Source organism: Gossypium hirsutum, chromosome D09 (genome assembly GCF_007990345.1).
Source record: "Gossypium hirsutum isolate 1008001.06 chromosome D09, Gossypium_hirsutum_v2.1, whole genome shotgun sequence".
In the NCBI taxonomy this organism is placed as follows: domain Eukaryota; kingdom Viridiplantae; phylum Streptophyta; class Magnoliopsida; order Malvales; family Malvaceae; genus Gossypium; species Gossypium hirsutum.
Window position 1 is genome coordinate 6,057,588 of NC_053445.1, and position 19,329 is coordinate 6,076,916.

The 19,329-nt window shown below is 26.4% G+C and overlaps 1 protein-coding gene across 1 annotated transcript; it reads right to left on the bottom strand.

Moving 5' to 3' along the window:
- Window positions 1–3,329: 3,329 nt before the first annotated feature.
- On the bottom strand, window positions 3,330–3,990 carry LOC107890203 (transcription factor PRE3). The gene is made up of 2 exons (XM_016814696.2): window positions 3,799–3,990; window positions 3,330–3,717 (listed from the first exon to the last, which is right to left on the bottom strand). Exons 1-2 carry the CDS (start codon window positions 3,931–3,933, stop codon window positions 3,571–3,573), a joined length of 282 nt encoding a protein of 93 aa, XP_016670185.1. The 5' UTR covers window positions 3,934–3,990; the 3' UTR covers window positions 3,330–3,570.
- Window positions 3,991–19,329: the final 15,339 nt, after the last annotated feature.

Consider the following 19,329-nt stretch of genomic DNA (forward strand, 5'->3'; position numbering starts at 1 on the left):
CTTATGATGCTCTAATCAATTATTTATAATTTATAATTCAATTTAAAAAAATATAATCCAACCATTCAATAATAACAAGTCAATAAAACTCAATTAGATCTTCTCTGATGCTAGTCTCAAGACCCAATTTTAGACCCATGGATGTACTGGGCTTACACTACCTCAAGGCCCAATAATAAGATCAAAGGCCAAGCAAATCAAACCAAGATTTGATCAAAGACAATATGTGAGGATGAATCTTTTTGAGGAAACGAGGAATGATACATGCAAGAAATGGGTGAAATTTATTCAATTTCGTTCACCGAAGCTGCCAGTTTTTATGTTTGGGTTATCAGCAGACTTGTGACGACTTTTTGGATGGGATCCAGGCATTTCTTGGTTAAGATGTCTTCATGGCGTTCGAAGATCTATCTCTTAGCTTCGAAACGCACTTTGAATCACTCAATTTTGATATGACAGAAATTTCTAGACAGGATTATGACGGGAATTATGAGTTTTGGGCTTTTAATTCGAGTTTAAATCATATTTAGTTCGGGTTTTAGGCTTAATTTTTATTATATATGAGCCCAATATTTTATTCATCAGCTTTTTTTATTTTATTATTTTTTATTCCAAATTTTTTATAATTATTAAGTATTTTAAGTTATTTATGATCGTTTTATGTCAATAAGAAAATTTAGTTTAAAACTACTTATTGTTTAGGTTAATTAGAGTTCTAGTATACTTAAGAGTTTTATTTAGATTTATTTAGCTAGCCTATATAAATGTCTTTACATTGTATACAAAATCAATTTCATTATTATTCAACAACTTCTCTTTTGAGTTAATAAATTCTCTTTAAGTTTTTCTTTTCAAGAATTTTTTAAGTTCTCTTTTAGAAAAGTTTAAACAATCTTTTCAGGTTGTGTAGATCATCTTCAATTTTTTTCTTGTCAAATTTTCTTTCTTGGAGGGGAAATTGGAGTCACCTAAAGGGGGTTGTGGATTCTTCTTCTTTCCAAGGTTTCTTAGGACTTCTACATGCCTCGTTCTATTTTTTCCATCTATATTCTTTGCTTTCTTCCTTATTTCTCTAATCTTTGATTTATTGTTCTATTTTATTTATCTTATTTATTTATTTTAATTGTTTTATCTAACTTGGATTTGATTGTGTTTGATTGCGTTTCAGGTTGTGTCAAAATCCAAATTTCTTTTCGAACATCTAAAGCCCTAAGTCAGATCTGCGACTTGGACAAACTTTACAATCCTATCCCGCACTCATCTGTATCATTATCAAATATCACTTAATCAAAAAGTGCAAATTACTAATACTCTCTATCACAATTTTAGTCAAATTTCAAGCACATTTAATTATAAGAATTTAATCGTCAAATATCATGCATAATATAACTCAATAAAAAATTTTCTAATTTAAAAAAAAACTTTAAAATAATAATAATTTTTCTCTCCTAAAGAAAGATCAATTTTACCAGAAACCAAAAAAAGAAAAAAGAAAATAGTGGAAGGAACATACTGATATGGTTTATATTGATTTCCTAGGCATGCAAAACCTAAAAATCTTTAAGTACTGCTTGAGCGGTAAAAGGTTGTGGTGGCTGGAGCTACTAAAAGGTTGGGGTTTGAGTCTCACTCTTAGTGTTTTCTTTTTGCCGAAAAATTATTTTATAGATAGATTGATAAAAAAATTCATGGTCAAATGGTTAAGGGAGATGTGATTTTTTGTTTTTTTTTTCTTTCCAGAATTGTTTAGAAAATGAGAACAATGAAAAAGAAAGATCAGCGAATGGTGAAAAATTTTAAGTTGGTATCGATAATGTGTTGTGAAATAAATAATAAAAAGAGCAAATAATAAGAAAAGGAAAAGTACATATTTTTATTCATCTATAGAGATATATACAATGTTTCTCACAAATTTATATTTATGATTCTGAAAAAGGAAAAAATAGTCGACAAAGAAGAGAATGAAGAAGTAAATGATAAGTTAATGGAAAATGTTTAATGGGTAATATTATTTTTAAAAATTAAATAAATAAAATAAATTTTTTTATTAAGTGATAAGCGGTTTTTATTAAATATTATTAAACTTTTCTGTCAGATGATTTTTAATCTAAATTATTAAACCTATTTAAAAAAATTAAATTATCAAATATATTAATTTCAGTTAATAAAAGTTATCCAATGGGTAATCAAATAAGTTGTTATATAAAATTAAAAATATATAATCATTGATACTTGAGTTCTAAATCTACTACTAATTAGTCTTTTCAAAACATAATCTACTGGTTTAGTTGATACATCATAATCTTGTTTATTTAGTAAGTACGAATGTCATTATTGAAACTCTGTCGGTCTACCCCTCTATCTTTAATTCTTTAAAAATCTTTCAAAAGTTTTAAAAATTATGGATTGGATTTTAATTTTGTCAGGAAGACATGAATTCGAGCGTGTTTATTTTCTTATTTAAGAGTTTAGACGAGTTATGGGTAGTTTTATACATTGTATCAACTTAAAATTTTTGAGATACTTTCACAATTGAATTAATTTTTTTTGAAAAAAATTTAAAAATTAGATACAAATTATTAATAAAATTCAATAGATGTAATTGTTTAGTTAACCGTATATATTAAATATTAAACAGTTTGCTAATCTTAATTTGTAAGTAATTTCAGGTTTAGATTAGTAATAATCCTAGCTAATTATTATAGATTTTGGCTTCCATAAGTGTAATTAATGAGTATAAAATATAATGATGCTGTCCCTGCTTAAAACTTTGAAAACAATTAGGGATAATAAGTTTTTTGACCCTCTAACTTTACAAAAGAATCATTTTAACCCTCCATTTAATTTTTCACCTTTTTTAGCCCTTGAACTTGTATTTTTTTTGTTAACTTTGCTGATGTGGATGAAACGTAGACATTTAATTAATTTTTTAAAATTTTAAAAAGTATTTTTTATATTTTTTAATAATCTGAATGATTTTTAATTTTTTTAAAAATAATTAATGCAGATATATCATCTACATGGTAATCCACGTGTATGCAACGTTAATAAAGTTTAAAAAAATATTATTTTTTCATTTATTTGGTGTGATTTGACAAAAATGTAAATTTAAGGACTAAAGTGACTTTTTACACAGTAAAATAAGTGAAAATGCAAAACAAATATTGAAAAAGACTCATGGACAATGACCTGATTTTGTATGAATTAGCACAAAAAGTCCGAATAAGTCAAAGAATTTAATTTGTTAGTCCTTAATTATTGGAACACTAATAACGGTGAATATCCGTTGCCAATATCTATATAATCACACACAAAAATCAAGAAATATATATTATAATAATGTATTCTTTGAAACCCAAAACTTATCATCGTCCAACAAACCCTAAAGAGTGATGGAAGATAAAAAGAAAAGCAAAAATAAAACCAAAATAAAGAACCTGTTCTCCTGGATGCCAACAATATCCCGGAACAACTCAAATAAACAAACTGAAATGTGTATATAAATTATATATTACAATACTTGAAGCATATATATATATAAGTTTAGTGAAGAAACAAAAATGGCAGTGATTATTGCTGTAGAAATTGTCTGAGGATGTTTGCATTAATATTGCTGCTTTCAGTCTCTGATGAATTCAATAACTCTGATATCCGATTGCTTAAATCATCAACCTCTCCATTCAGCTTCTTAATGTGATTGCATGTCTCATCCAGAAGCTGCAACATGTCACCGAGAATTTAAATAATGATCGCAACTCGATAAATATCGATTAGCATTTAAAATTAACCAAATCTTACCTTGGCTGCATTTCTTTTCTTCTTCTTGTTAGTTGATAAAAGTTCTCTAAGTCTGAGGCTAAAATCTTCGTTTTCATTGCTTCTGCTGCCACTTGATCTTTCGTTGCTTCTTCCACTTGATCTTTTGCTAGACATTGTGGTGCAAAGGGAGAGTTGATGTTTAGTTATAGAGTTTTTTTCAGTGGTGTATTTAGTAACTGAAAGCAACAAGTGTTTATATAGATGGTGTATAGAGTAGTAGCCTAATATAGTGTTTATATATAAAAATATTTGTACTAATGACATCGTATAAATCGAATATTTGATGGGAAAGCATAAATTTAGGGACATGAGTTAGGCCCATTTGTCCAAAATCAGCATAACTGATTTGTGTTGAGGAATTATAGGGATTTTCTTTAGAGGTTGTTGTTTGTCTTTGAGTCAATAACTTGATGAACATGCGTATGCAATTGACTAAATGATGGAAATTTATGAAGCATTATAATCCTTTCTCCATAACTAGTGGGGTTTTACTTGATTTATTAACACCCCCCCCCCCCAAAATCCTATGGTCAATAAGCTACTGATAGGGGGTTTAAAGTGAAATAATTAATAGGGTGTTGGTCGGTGAGCAAGAATAGGGTAATAAAATTAGAAATTTGGAGTTCATTTTCAAGCAAAAACAAAACTTATTGACAATTTTTTAAGTTTATGAGGTAATTGTTACGCAAAAAAAAATGGACAATTAGTCATTATACAATATATTAAAGAGTAAACTGATATTTTCTGTTAAAAATTTCAGTGTAGTTATTAGAATAACCAAACAATTATAGATGGCATACCATATATATTTTATGCAAACATACAAGGATCAGTTTTAAAAATTATAAATTGATGGAATTTTCAAAGACTAGTTTGCTCTTTAATCTAATGCGTAAAAATTAATTTACTTTTCATTTTTAGTAGAGGGGTCAAATGCAATCTGACTCCTTATATAAAGTCCTTCATAATTCTTTTACCTTGTTAGGAATACCTTAATTTCTAACCATTTCAAGTTATATATGAATATGAAATTCGAGTTTTAATATATATAATTCTTTAGGGATTCATATTTCAGAACAATTTAACACAATTTAACAATGGGTTTGGTGTTGTTGGGAAGAATGGTGGCAATAATAATAATTGAGATGTGAATCTTGAAATTCTAGATGGTATCTGAGATAACAAAAGAGTTGGAAGTGTAAAACTAAAGCTTGAAAATCTGATAATTTGGTCTCCCATGAGGTTGATCATTAATTCTATTTGTCTCTCTCACACACGTTGTCGTTGTTGCTTCATGTTGATCATTCATTGTTTGTTTGTTTCTTCTTTTTGATGCTCAATTTGCTACAACTTTTTGAGGCCCATGAAATTAGTAAAATAAGGAAATATATATTTGTTTGCAAGTTCAAGCAACATCAATTACAAACATAAAGTTAAAAATAAAATAAAATAAAAAAGTACTCCACCAAACATAAAGCAAGAGATTCATTAAAACTTGTATATATATATATAAGTTTAGTACTCACAGATTCTGCTGAATAATAGCCAAGTTCTCTCTAGCTGGCTTCAGTAAACTCACTCACCTTGTGAACAAATTGCGAGGTATACACTTGTAGTGTTAGAAGTCATATTTGAACCCTTTGTCCAAATAGCCATCCACAATGTTTTAAGGCTTAAAAATAGATTTAGAAACCTGAGGGGAAAGGTTCTATTTCTTGCTATATATTGCTGGCCTTTCAAGAAGAAGAGAGCAAAGACCAGAGCATATCCCATCGCCAACAGCTAGCATGCATGGCAGTGGCACACCAAAATTCCTTGACACCCGATGGGTCGGTACTGTTTCGTTATGTTACTTACACACCACTCTTTGCTTGTTTACTGCGTTAAAATGACTCACATTTGGCAGCAACTTCTTCCCCATTAGTGATATGCTCAAAGGGTGAGTACGAAGCAGTCAGATTACATTTTACCTCTTCTATTTAAAAAAAAGAATAAATTCGTTATACCTATATGTTAGATGAATAAATTGGTCATTTTTACTAAAAATGTCATCCCCTTATACTATTAAAAATTAATGTAGATGATAGAATAATTAGACAGTGACACATGGTGTGTAATATATATCTTATGTTAATGTATATGGACCAATTTTTAACAATAAAAATAGATTTTTTTAACAGAAAATCAATTTATTTTATTACCTAACGTATAAAGATTAATTTATCCATTTTTTACATATAGGGTAGGATGCTTTTACCGTTGGCTCCTAACCTCCATTAATACTTGGTTCCACATAGATGAAGGCGAATGTAATTATAGAAAATCGAGATTTAAGCAAGAAGAAAATTGGATTTTGAGCCTAACATGAAACTATAAACCCACTTTCAATACCCCCAAAGACCCAAAGTGAGCTTTGGGTCCAAAATCAGTGTTCTCAAGGGCACTACCCATTAGTGCCCTTGCATGTTAGGGTCTAGAATTCAGTGCATGCGTTTCATGTGATAGGCCACTCTAATCTTTTGGTAGGATATCAATTTGTATATACCTTTTTGTATTAATTGTATAAATATAAAGATTATTAAATGTATGATATTATCATATTCAAAATTATCAGGAAGCAATGATTTTGGGTGATCGAAAGTCAGAACCTAAGTGCATGGGTAGAGGGCATGGGGGTGGACTGGAAAAGCATGCAGCTTAATAACTTTGCGGCCTTGCCTAGGGTTTATCATTTATGGCCATGCTTAATAATTACCATTAGTAGCCAGCATTATTTTTAATAAATAAATAAGAAAAAGAAAAGGTAAATATTATAGCATATTTTGGGGATGCTCCTTCTGCTTTTTAGGTCCATTTCCATGAATGTTTTATACTTTATCTCGGCCTTAATCTGCAATAGCTAAAGTGGGTTGCAGAAAGTTTAATAATATGACTTTACTATACTCCTGGAATGCTTCAAAAAGCTTTCAATGCTTTGTTAAATCTGTCTGTTCAGTGATTTAAAGATATATATTTTTATTATTTTCAAAAATATCGATGTTCAAAATGTAAAAAATCATTACCAGTTAATATTATGTTAAGGTAAACACAACTTCTAAGGTCAAATTCTGCTTTTGGCCCCTATACTATATTAATATTTAAGATATAGTCCTTTTACTTTAGGGTAAATTACATTAGTAATCACCCAACTATGATTTTTTTTCTTTTTTAGTCACTCAACTATAAAAAATTACAAAATAGTCACTCAACGATTCAATTTAATTTGTCCTTTTTTATCACCCAACTATCATAGTTTTTTGGTGTTTCCATTTTCACGTTAGCCAGCTAGTGACAAAAAAGATAAAATTGAATAGTTGGGATATCATTTTGTAACTTTTTATTGTTAGATGACCAAAAAAAGGAAGAAAAAAAAACATAATTGAATAACTACGTTCTAATATTGTTTACCATATACTTTAATTTGATATAATTTGATTTTTCTACTTTTATAAAATGCTTAAGAGTGTTTGTTTTTTAAAGAAAAATCCAATTAAACAACTTAATCCAATAAAAAGTAAATCACCATTAATCAGGTCACCAATTTGATTAGGAAAATTACAGAAATGTCTTTCTGTAATTAAAATAAGTTATATTATTTGAGGGTAATTTAGTCTTTTTATTTAAAAGACAATAAAATATAGGATTTGAATCTGAATCAATTGTATTAATAAAACTTTTAATTTACCATTCAACCAAAGTTTTATTTTAATATTTTTATACATTTTAATTTTTATTATGCACACTTTATTACCTCCATTAATTGTATATATAAATGTATTTGATTGAGTTGGTCCCACAAGTTAACCTAACACCATCTCAAGATTGATGATAATACAATGATAAATTTTAAATCTATTTTTTAAAAAAAATTAACATCATACATATTTCATTTGCTATTATTATTAATTAGCTTTAAGCAATACGTTTCATTATTTATTGTATTTTATTTTTAAACACACATTTGTACTATAAATATGTGATTTTCACATGCATATGCGTGTGATAGAATCTTTTTCAAAAAATAATGCTAACTAAAATAGCATTAATAATTAATGGTGTTAACAATTTGAACAAATGATTAATTATAGTATAAAGATGAAATTTCAATTTTTAGCACAGTTAAAGGAACCAAAACCATAAATAAACCAATTTTAATCTAAAAATTTTCCAATCACAATAAATAGGAAAATAAAATTTATACAAAAATCAACTTTTGCTCAAAGTAGAGGCCCAAGATTGATATTGTTAGCCTAAATTTATATTTGTCTAACCCATAATTAGAGCCTAAACCTTTTGAGAGTGTGGATTACTATTGTAATAATTAAGAATATGTGAGTTTGAGTGCGTTTATACTCGTTTTTCTCTAATTTAAGAGTTTGAAGTGGGTTATAGGTACGATTAGACATCGCATCAAAAAAATAACTTAACATGTTCTTAAAATTTTACATTATTGTATTATATATATTTCATTTTCATAAGATATAACTTAATAATATATTATAAGCTAACAAATAGAGATGAGTTGGACCCAATTTGGGCTTAAATGTTGGAGGCCCATATTGTAATGGATCTAATATTTTTTATCCAAACCTTTTAAATATTGAGAGGATAGTCTCATCTTTGGATAAGTCAAATAAATTTGAATATATTAATAATAATTAAATTAATACATATTTTGATGCAATTCAAAAAATTATATCATATTTAAATAATTCAATTTATTCTCCCTTCCTAAAAAGGAGCAAATAATCAATTTATGTTCATACCAACCAATAAACAAAATCTTTAAGAGTGATAACCAATGATGAGAATTACCCAAAAAGGAGCTTTTATTTTTTTCACATGTCAAAAAAGTTGGATGATTACTCATTATTTGCTGTTATTAAAGGTAATAATAATTTTAAAAATCAAACCCCAAAAAAGTTTAAAGATTATGACAGCTGAGGATCCCAAGCCCACTCTTTTTATTCATTTACTAATATAATCTATTCATGCTTCAGGCAAAGTTGATTACTCGTTTCTATAAAATTTGAAGATTAAGATTTATTCTCAGAAACTGGATTGGTGGATAAACAAGTCAGCAGTTCATACGGTTCGATTAAATAAATCATTAAAAATTTATAAAAATATTTTTTTAAATAAAAAAAATAAGTTCAACCAATTTTTTAGTTTAGTTCAATTGATTCAATACCTATCTCCGAACTGAGATCCAACCATGTCAATACAAATAAAACAGCATTGTGCTATAAATTAACCATCCTTTTATTTCAAAATTTTATAATTTTATTTTTATCCTTTAATATTAAGTATCTAACTTACAATTGTACCCAAAATATTTTCTTTCCATTTAACAATGGCTACCATAATTAAACACATAATTAAAAGTGTGAAATGTGTCACTAGTTGGAGATTTGAGAGTGATCATTCTTTTCATTTCAGGAGGACTTGCCTCATTATTATTACTATGTTTGTATTTTCATCAATATGTTTTATTTTCCTTTTTCCTTCCCCAAATTTTGGTTTTGGTTTTGGTTATGGTTCAATAAACCCTAAAATTAAGTTTTGTTAAGAAAGAACATTTAGGACTTATTTGTAAAAAAAAAATTATTTGGGTTGAAGTTAAGCTTGAATTGGACTAAATTAAGATAAGGTGTTGGTATTTTAAAATTAATTTGTTTTAATAAAATGATAATTTGACTTTAATAAAATTTAAATAATTAACAATTTTGCCATAATAGAGTAATAGTAAACTCTTTATTTGCACCTCGAAGATTCAAACCTTATTGTTATCGTTCCTTGTCAGAAAATTGTGGAGTTTTAAGACCATGGAATGAATTTATAAACCATTAAAATTGCCTTCGCACAATAAAATTAGAGTTAATTGTACCATACATCTTCAAGTCATTTTAAATTGATCTCTAAGCTTCAAAATATTTTAATTACATCCTTAAATTATTCATGTTATATCAATCAAGTCCTTCAATTATTAAAACCTCCTAAATGACATGTAAAATCTTATGTGACATAAAATAAAACGAAAATATTAATAAAAAGTAAAAACATTACCACATAACTTTCAAAAGTAAAACTGAAAAAAAGAGAGTGTGAGCGATAAAAACTCTTTTAAAAGCTTTGAAAATCCCGAAACTAAATTTTTTACAACATCCATACAATATTCTTTTTTCTTTAAACATTTCACTTTAAACTATACCACATAAAATTTGACATCTTATTTAACAGTTAAATTAATAATTTTAGAAATGGAAGAGCATTATTGATATAACATTGATAGTTTAAGAATGTAATCAAAACGCTTTAAAGTTTGGGATCAATTTAGTATAAATTTTATAATTTAAGGATGTATTGTGAAATTAACTCAAAAAATTATGGAAATTTTTGTAAACCCACATAATTAGTTGGAAACTTGGGATTATTGCTAAGCAAATGAGATATTCATCTATTTTATTTTATGCAAAGTTATGGCTAAATACACTCTACCAAGACACACAAATATGGTCCATAAGCTTTTAGGTAATTTATTTAAATAATAATAAATAAATATGAAGCTTTTAGACCATAAGTAGTTTAGACCACTTGACTCCTGAAATTAATGTGGACCATTACAGCATTACTTTCTTTCTGCTGTATATAATATGCCATTCCTAGCTTCAAGCTTTGCCTTTATATTTCTTTTAATATTTTATTATGAATCCATGATTTTATAATGAAATTTATTTGTACCTATCATCAATACCCCCATTTTTTAGTTACACTTAGCATGTGTGGCATATAGATTGTTGAGTTTTTCTAAATACATATATTTGTGATTTAAAAGGTGAATTTTTTTTAATTATATTTAGTGATTAAACCAATTTTTATGCTTTATCAAATAAATTCATTAGAATTTTATTGGATAAAATCATTCATTAATGTTCAAAAACTCATAATTCAATCAATTAAAATCACTTTATAGGTAATAGAATTTTACATTTTATTATGTATGAATTTTATTTTAATTTATTTTAATTTAAGTTCGAATATATTTAATTATTAATCATATGTTTTTACATTGTAATGATTGATAGTGATGATTCTTTTTATCTCTGATTGATTAACTTTTTTTTGTAGGTTAGATACAACATATTGATCCAAGCCATAAACTACAATGTTTGATGATAAAACTTAAAAACCTCTAATTATTTGAAGAAAAGCATACCACATGCTAACATAAGTACAAATTGTTATTAAAAAAAAAACATAAACTAGGACCAAATTTCTCACCAAAATGGATCTAATGTTCCCAAAAGAGCCTACAATACAACCACAAGCAACTTTATTTCATTGATAAGCCCTTATGCCTCCCAAACAAACATGGGTTTGTTTCTATAATATCTTTAATAATACTAAAACCCTTTTTAACCCTAAGTTTGGAGCCACTGAAGGGCCAAAGGAAACATACCAATTGCCTGTCACAACTCGACTGATGCCCCACATGTTAATTCATTTTGTAAAGTACATCATTTATATGCAATAACGCATATTGGGTGGAGTCATAACATTGTCAATGTATTTAAAGAAAATTAAAATATTAGACAATAACAAAGCATTGATAATATATGTTATATATATATATTTATATTTATATGTAAGTCTAATTTACACAAAATAAGGGTTAAGATGCTTGACTTATACATGTTAACTACTTAGATAAGAACTCAAAATATATTAGAGACCAAACAACAAATCAAATGACAATTTGATGGGTTAGTTTAAGGTTTATTATATAACAAGACAATAAATAAAACAGGTTTATCATATAGCAACAAAATTATACTAGTTAAGTATTAGTTTAGGCTTTGTTTGATACTATCATTTCTTTATGAATTCAAGAAGTTGATAGTTTTTTTAAGGTTTAATGCACAATTTAGTCCCTAAAATATATCGCTTTTTTCACATAGGTACTTAAAAGTTTTTTACTCATTTCGGTCCCTAACATTATTAAATGTTCTCAGTTTAGTCCTTAATGTTATCTGATGCTCTAGGTTCAATCCTTCAGATGTTAAAAAATTGACTAAGATGTCAAGCCAAACATATGTTGCCATGTGTTAAACAATGACATCATCATTTAAAAAACCTTAAAAATCTTTAAGACTTACAAAAAAAATATACAAAAAATTATTTAAAAGTAAAAAAGAATTATTAAAAATAGAAAAATTGTAAATTTACAAAAAAAACAATATAAAAATTGGCTTAAGGGTAAAAAGCCTTTGAGCTTTTTCAAGAAAAGTAATTAAACCTCTATTTTTTTTTTTGCACTCAATTTGGTACTTGAACTATCAAAATGTATAAAAAATACTCTTTGACCGTTAACTTTAACAATTAAACCGTTGACTGTTAAAGTTTGATTGTTAAAGTTAATGGCTTTCGGTTCTTTTTCCAATTAAAGTCATCACGTGTCACAATACGGTGTGACAAGTGGCGAAAAATAATCAAATAAATAAAAGTTACAAAAAATATTAAAAAATTATAGAAAATATTTAAATTTTATTAAAAATATAAAAAATTTATAAAAATCACAAAATTTATAAAAAAAATCATAAAAATTTTATAAAAAATGTAAAAATTATAAAATATACAGTAATATATAAAAATTATAATTTTTTAATAAAATAGTAAAAATATTGTAAAAAATTATAAAATCAAGTAGAGGAAAGAGCTATATCAATGAATAAAATATTGATAGAAGCCGATGAAATTTTTTGCACCGAAACTGCTATGGGAGTTGCTTTTAAGATGAGTGTTACATACATACATATTCACTATAGATCATTACAAACATTGACAAGGAAGTAGTACAAGGAATCAAATAGTGTATGCTATGGTGTGACAAAATGCAGCAATAGCTATAAGGACGCCCACTTTTTCTAATATTTCTGAAGTTGGGGTAGAAATTGGTTTGATAAACAAAGCCAACAATAAAAGATTGAATATAAGTAGGAGGAGAAAGGTAAGCAAAACCAATGAAACATTGGGTTGATTATGATCAGCTTGGGAATATTGGAGAGACACGATAATAGGATACGATAATTTTTATAATTTTTTTACGACTTTATAAAGTTTTATAATTTTTTTCTATATTTCTATATATTTTATATTATTTCTAATTTTTAATAACTTTTATAACTTTTATATATTTTTATTAAAATTTAATAATTCTTATAAACACTTATTAATAATTATTTTTTATTATTTTTTGCCCATGTCACGCCGTGGTTGTGACACGTGATAGCTTTAACTGAAAAAAATTAGGGATAGTTAACTTTAACGTCAACAATTAAAGTTAACAGTCAAATGGTCTTTTTGATTCATTTTGGCAATTTAAGTGCCCAATTGAGTGGATAAAAAAAACAAAAGTTTAATTTCCTTTTTTGAAGAAGTTTGAGGATTTTTTACATCTTTAAACCTAAAAATTTACTAAAATTAACTAGAATTTAAAAAACCTATTAAAAACTTTAATATTTTTAAAATTCTAAAAATCATATTTCCTAGAGCTTGACTATGAAATAGTTGTCCCTTAAAAAGATATCACCTAAGATAAATTTTAATATATTATTTTAAATATTTTTAAATATTTTATTGTAATTTTTTTTATTTTTTCATGTTTTAAAATTTTTTAAATTTTTTTGAATGATGACATCACAATGCTATCATCATGAGACACATGGCAATGTATGATTGGCTAATATCCCCTTATTAGTTTTTAACGTCCAGAAGTCTAAAGCTTCCTTTGGATCATCAGTTAACACCAATATGATCAAATATTAAGGAATTATGCCTTTTTACTGGAGTTTTTGGGTGTTTAGAACACCAATGATGAGACACGTTTAGAAAGCCTTACCTCACTTAAAAGCTCTAATGAAAAAAAAGCAACCCTAGTCAAACTGTTTTTTTTTATTACAATTTTAACCTTTTATGTTTGTATTGCTGATTTTTTTTTAAATAGTAGTTACATATATTAACATTATAAAATTAATATTAATTAATTAAAAATAAACATATTTTATTAAATGAATTAATAATTTCACATATTTTTAATAATTTTATAAAAGTAAAATAATTTAAAAAAACTTCTAATATATATAATTTCTAATCTAATATCTTTAATAGTCATTTTTTATTCTTACATCATCGCCACAATTACGTTTAAATCCAAACACATGCTTCACTATTGTTTCTAATATCATACAATATCCAATCTCACCACAACAATAACTAATCTCACCGTCACTGCTGTTTTTAATCTCGCCGAAAGTAAACACACCGCCCATCCAAACTAAGCCTAAATTGAGAATGTCTGATAATATTAAAGACTGAAGTGAGCCAAAAAGAATTTTAAGGACTAAAATAAAAAGAATGATATAGTTGAAGAACTAAAATGTGCATTAAAATTGTTTTATTACAAAAGGTATTGTAAATGTTGAGATTTAAGTGGGGTTAAACCAAACCCTACAATTATACCAAATTTGAAGCAAAAGAGACTTTTGAAGCCGAAAACTTTATGAAATCAATAATAGAAAGGGAAACTTAAACCTTTAGACTGTTGACTGAATTATTTATTTATTATCAGCAAAACAAATATAATATATACAACTTTGAAACAGAGATTACCTGTGTAACCCACAAAGCAAGTAAAGGGATTATGATTAAGACAGGTGTTAATTACAGTCTGGTCATGTGAGTTTAAATAATAAAATTGCCTGTCTTTGTTAATACAAGGTGGCCCATGTTTGACCCCTTTCTTCAAACCACCTGGTTCAGGGCTTCACTCTAACAATGGGCTTCAAACAGCCAAGCCTGGTTCTGCTCTGCTCTAACCCAACAAAGCAAGCTACCAATATCTATAGTACATATATTGTAATTTTTGGATTAATCATAAATTTGACCACTAATGTTTATATGTTTTATCAAAATGGTCTTTTTTAACTATCAACTTTTATTTTTTTTTCAAACAGCTTTTTCTAATTGATTTAGTGGAAGTACCGTTAAAAAAGTTAACGGGATAATGTGAAATTTCATATGTAGAATTTTTTTAATGAGATGTAATTTATTACTTAGGTAATCCAATAAGATAATTACATGTGAAAAATAATAAAATAAATAAATCATACATGAAGTTAAAAAAATAACTCTTAATTTAAATAAAATAAATGTAATTATCTAAAAAAAGTTTCAAAATGAATGCACACATTCAGTATTTTCGGTTTGATTTGTTAATTATCTTTTTGAAACCTCTCAGTAAACAAACGTATGCATTCATTTTGAAACTTTTTTTAGATAATTAAGTTTATTTTCTCTAAATTAAGAGTTATGAATCATTTATTTTATTATTTTCCACATGTAATTATTTTATTGTGCTATCTAAGTAATAAATTGCATCTCATTAAAAATATTCCACATATGAAATTTCACATGGTCTCGTTAACTTTTTTAACGTTACTTTCATCAAATTTGTTAAAAAAGCAATTTGGAAAAAAAAACAAAGTTTGATAGCCAAAAAAGGCTCAAAAATACAATTAGGGCTATTTTGACAAAACATGTAAATGTTAGTGGCCAAATATGATATAAATGTGTAATTACAAATAAGTACACCCAGATTTAATTACCGAATGATTTTCCAAACACATAAATATTTTTAATAAAAATATAAATTAAACAAAAATTTAATATACATATATATGTTATACCCCTTTGCATGAAAGACACGTGTCAAGCCCAAAAGGTATCGTTAACTCTACATATTGACATTCTAAGCACAATCATCCGACCCACTTCAAACAGAACTTACCACCTGTGTTCATGCGAGAACATTATTTTAATGTGAACACGCTTTCAAGAAAATAAGAAGTCTATTTAGACTTAATTATATCATGTTGATAAAATCTCATAATACGTGTCTATGATTATTCATTACGCGCTTAACGGGATTAATACTTATCTAGTTGATATCATACCAACGGACAATGAAATTTTTTCTTATAAATATATTGAAAAACTATGGAAAAGAGATCGATCCTTTTTGTACTCTATAATTACTCTAAGCATTTATCTTTTCAATCGGTTATTTCTCCTTCCACCTTATCTTCATCCCTCAATATATATAAATGACTGACTGATGTTGAGATACTGATAACAAAATTTTAATATCCGAATTTTAAAAAAATAATTTACAAACAAAATGATTTGATTTTGATTAAGAAAAAAAAGGTAGCTAAATGATTAATGGATTAAGCAATGGATGTGACTTTGAAGCACGATTTCTGAGAATATATTTGGAGGGTTTCACTTTTGAGCCAAACAAGATAGTGATGGAGAGTTGGATTTTCATCTGTGCATTACATAGATACACACACATAAAAAGAGGATCTAAATTAAGATCCTTACGTATTTGATTTAGCCACCTTACCTACTTTCCTCTCACACTGCCAGTTTTTCCTACTCTAGTTATCATTTTGCTTTCACTCTTAAAAGGATCCATCTCCCCTATCCTTAAATTTCTTTAACAAGTTTTTTTTTTTGAAGATTTTTTTATAGAAAATGTTTTAGAAGAAATTATACTCTGAATCTAGTATGTTGATCTGATAGTCAGGATATTCATCGTTCTAGATGTGGTCTAAACTCGAATCGTATTAGTCGTGCTATTGTTAGAGTTTTATCCCCTTCTTATAAGTCACAAAAAAAAAAGAAGACTACACTCCCAAAAATAAGGAAATTAAGCTTAACCAACTCAATTAATTCAAGTTTTCATTGAATTGAATGATTCACGATGCTAGATGCTAAATTTATGGTGGTAAGTTTGGGACAGTTTAAAATTTTAAATTCTTTTTCTCTTAAAATTTTAGTATATTTTGGTTATTTTATTATGTTTTGATTTGTTTCGGTTAATATATGATAATTTTAATATCGGTTATTAGGGGTGTATTTAGGGAAGTGGGCAATGGTCTTGTCTCTCCCCAAACAAAAAATTGTTATTTCAGTCTCCTCATAAATACTAAAATTATAAATTAATATATGGTGAAATTATACTTTGATCCTAAAAATCATTTTAGTCCCTTAAAAATGACGAAATTTAAATTAATAAATACTAAAATTATGTTTTGACCTCTCAAAAGTTTATAATTAATTTTTGGCCTCTCCTAAAAAAAATTCTAGATTTGCCTTTGCCGAGTACAAAATTTCAACATTTTTAACAAAATTTTTAATATTTTGTTGTCTTATCATTTTTATTTTTAATTATAATAAAATTATAATCCTTAAATTAAGTTATTTAATTTAAATAATAATTTTAAAATTTATATTTAAAAAATTCAAAATTTATATTTATATAATAAAAACATATTTGTTATGCATGTAATTGAGGTATATAAGGGTGAAGTCAAAAATATTTTTAAGAATTGAAGTTTAATTAAAAAAAATTGAAAGGTAAAAGTGTAAATTTTTTCTGTATTAACTTATATTTTCACTATTTATGAGGCTAAATAGCAATTTTTTTCATTTTGAAAGGAATTAAGGCCCCTACCTACTCCTCGCTTCTATAATATATTTGCATGCATATTAAAATGTATTTTATTAAAAATTTAGAAATGAAACTATAAATATATATTAATGAGTGTAATTACCAAAATAAAAATCATATATCCATCGGTACAATAGTGATAACCTTTGGCTAAAATTCTATTTTTATCCGTTGATTAAGTTTTAACTCGATTAATATGGACATTGTTATTAATGATATAGGAAGACGTAAATTTGAGTGTGTTGAAATGTATTATACTCCTATTTATGAATTGAGAAAAAATTATATGTAATTTTAGGTATTGTCTCGTATTAAATCCAAATTTAATTTAGTTGACAAGAATGTATGTTTGACTGGGAAACCCACTTATGAAGACTAAATTATGGCGTAGTATGTTACCAATTTGATTTTTCTCAATCATCTATATAGAAAAATTGTTGTTGCATTGCTAGTCATTATCATCACACATGTTTTTTTTTTATTTATCTAATATATTTTCATTATTAATTATCACATTAATTTCTTCTCATAAGGATATTGCATTTCCCAGGCTATGTTCTTTTAGCCAAAAACAAAATTAATAAAAGTAATCATTATTGGGAACATAAAACTTTTTCACACATGAAAATGGTGTAGCAGAGAAACTAACTGTTGGAATAATTAGGAATTTCAATTCATTTCGGAGTTAAATTATAATTTTATCATTTTATGAAGAAAAAAGTAAGGTGCTATCGGGTTTTTTGTCGTTAAGATTAAGAGAGAATATTTATCGTCGTTTTTTTATTAAATTAATTTAATCAACCATAATTTACAAAAAAGAATCAATATGACTAAAACTACTTTTAAGTCAGTTTATTGGACTAAGTTATTAGGACTGTATAATTGAAAAATATTAAAATAAGTCAATCTTTTTAGTCGGATTAATTTAAAAATTTAAAAATCGATGATTGACTGAAATAACTAATAAAATCGAACCTAGAATTAAAAAACCGCTCAACTCATTAACTTAGTTATTTTTTATTTGTTTTAATCGAAAATTGCTCTTCTCCAATTAAGATAATTGAGCATCGCCATCCAAAACATTTTTATAATCGAATTGATTAAATCATCAATTTTAATATGTGAGATCAATTCGACTAGCTTGACTCCTTGTTTTGAAAATAAGATGGGCAATTAATTGAAGTCCGAAAATAAATTCACTGTCATACGATTGACAGTTAAAGGTACTAACAATTCGACAAGTAAAATTATAAAAAAAAATGGAAAATTGAAATTATTTTACCAATATTGGAATCCCTTTTACATAAAATAAATGTAAAAATAGTAATTTTGTTTCCTGGATTGAATTTGGAATAATTTTAGAAAATAGGCAAAACAGAAGCATTATTGATACAAGAATGGACCTAGCAATTTATTATGAACATCCAATTTTATATATAAATAATCTTCAAGGTATTGCTCAGAATTAATGATGGCTGACTTGATTGTGAACCGTTGGTCTTTCTGCAAAACTACTGTTTTCCCTTTGAATTTGCTTGTTCGGATGTTAAAAGTGATGTTGTATGATTTTTTTTTAATTGTCTATAATTTGGTTTTTTTATGGAATGTCGTGAATTTATAAATTAAAATTTAACTGTTTAATTAACTTAGAATTAAAGTATGTTTTTTTACTCGTTGATCAGTACTAATTCATTATATCGATCGTTGAATCATTATTTGGAGTTTATTAACATAATTTTTTAAAAAAAATTAATAATCTGGTAACTTAAATAAAAATGTTTGAAAAATATATTTCAAGCGAATATTTATTTATTTTGAACTATCAATTATTACAAAGAAACTTTCTATATCCTACCTTCGTTTATATTTATATTTTAGAAAAATGGTTCATTATTGAA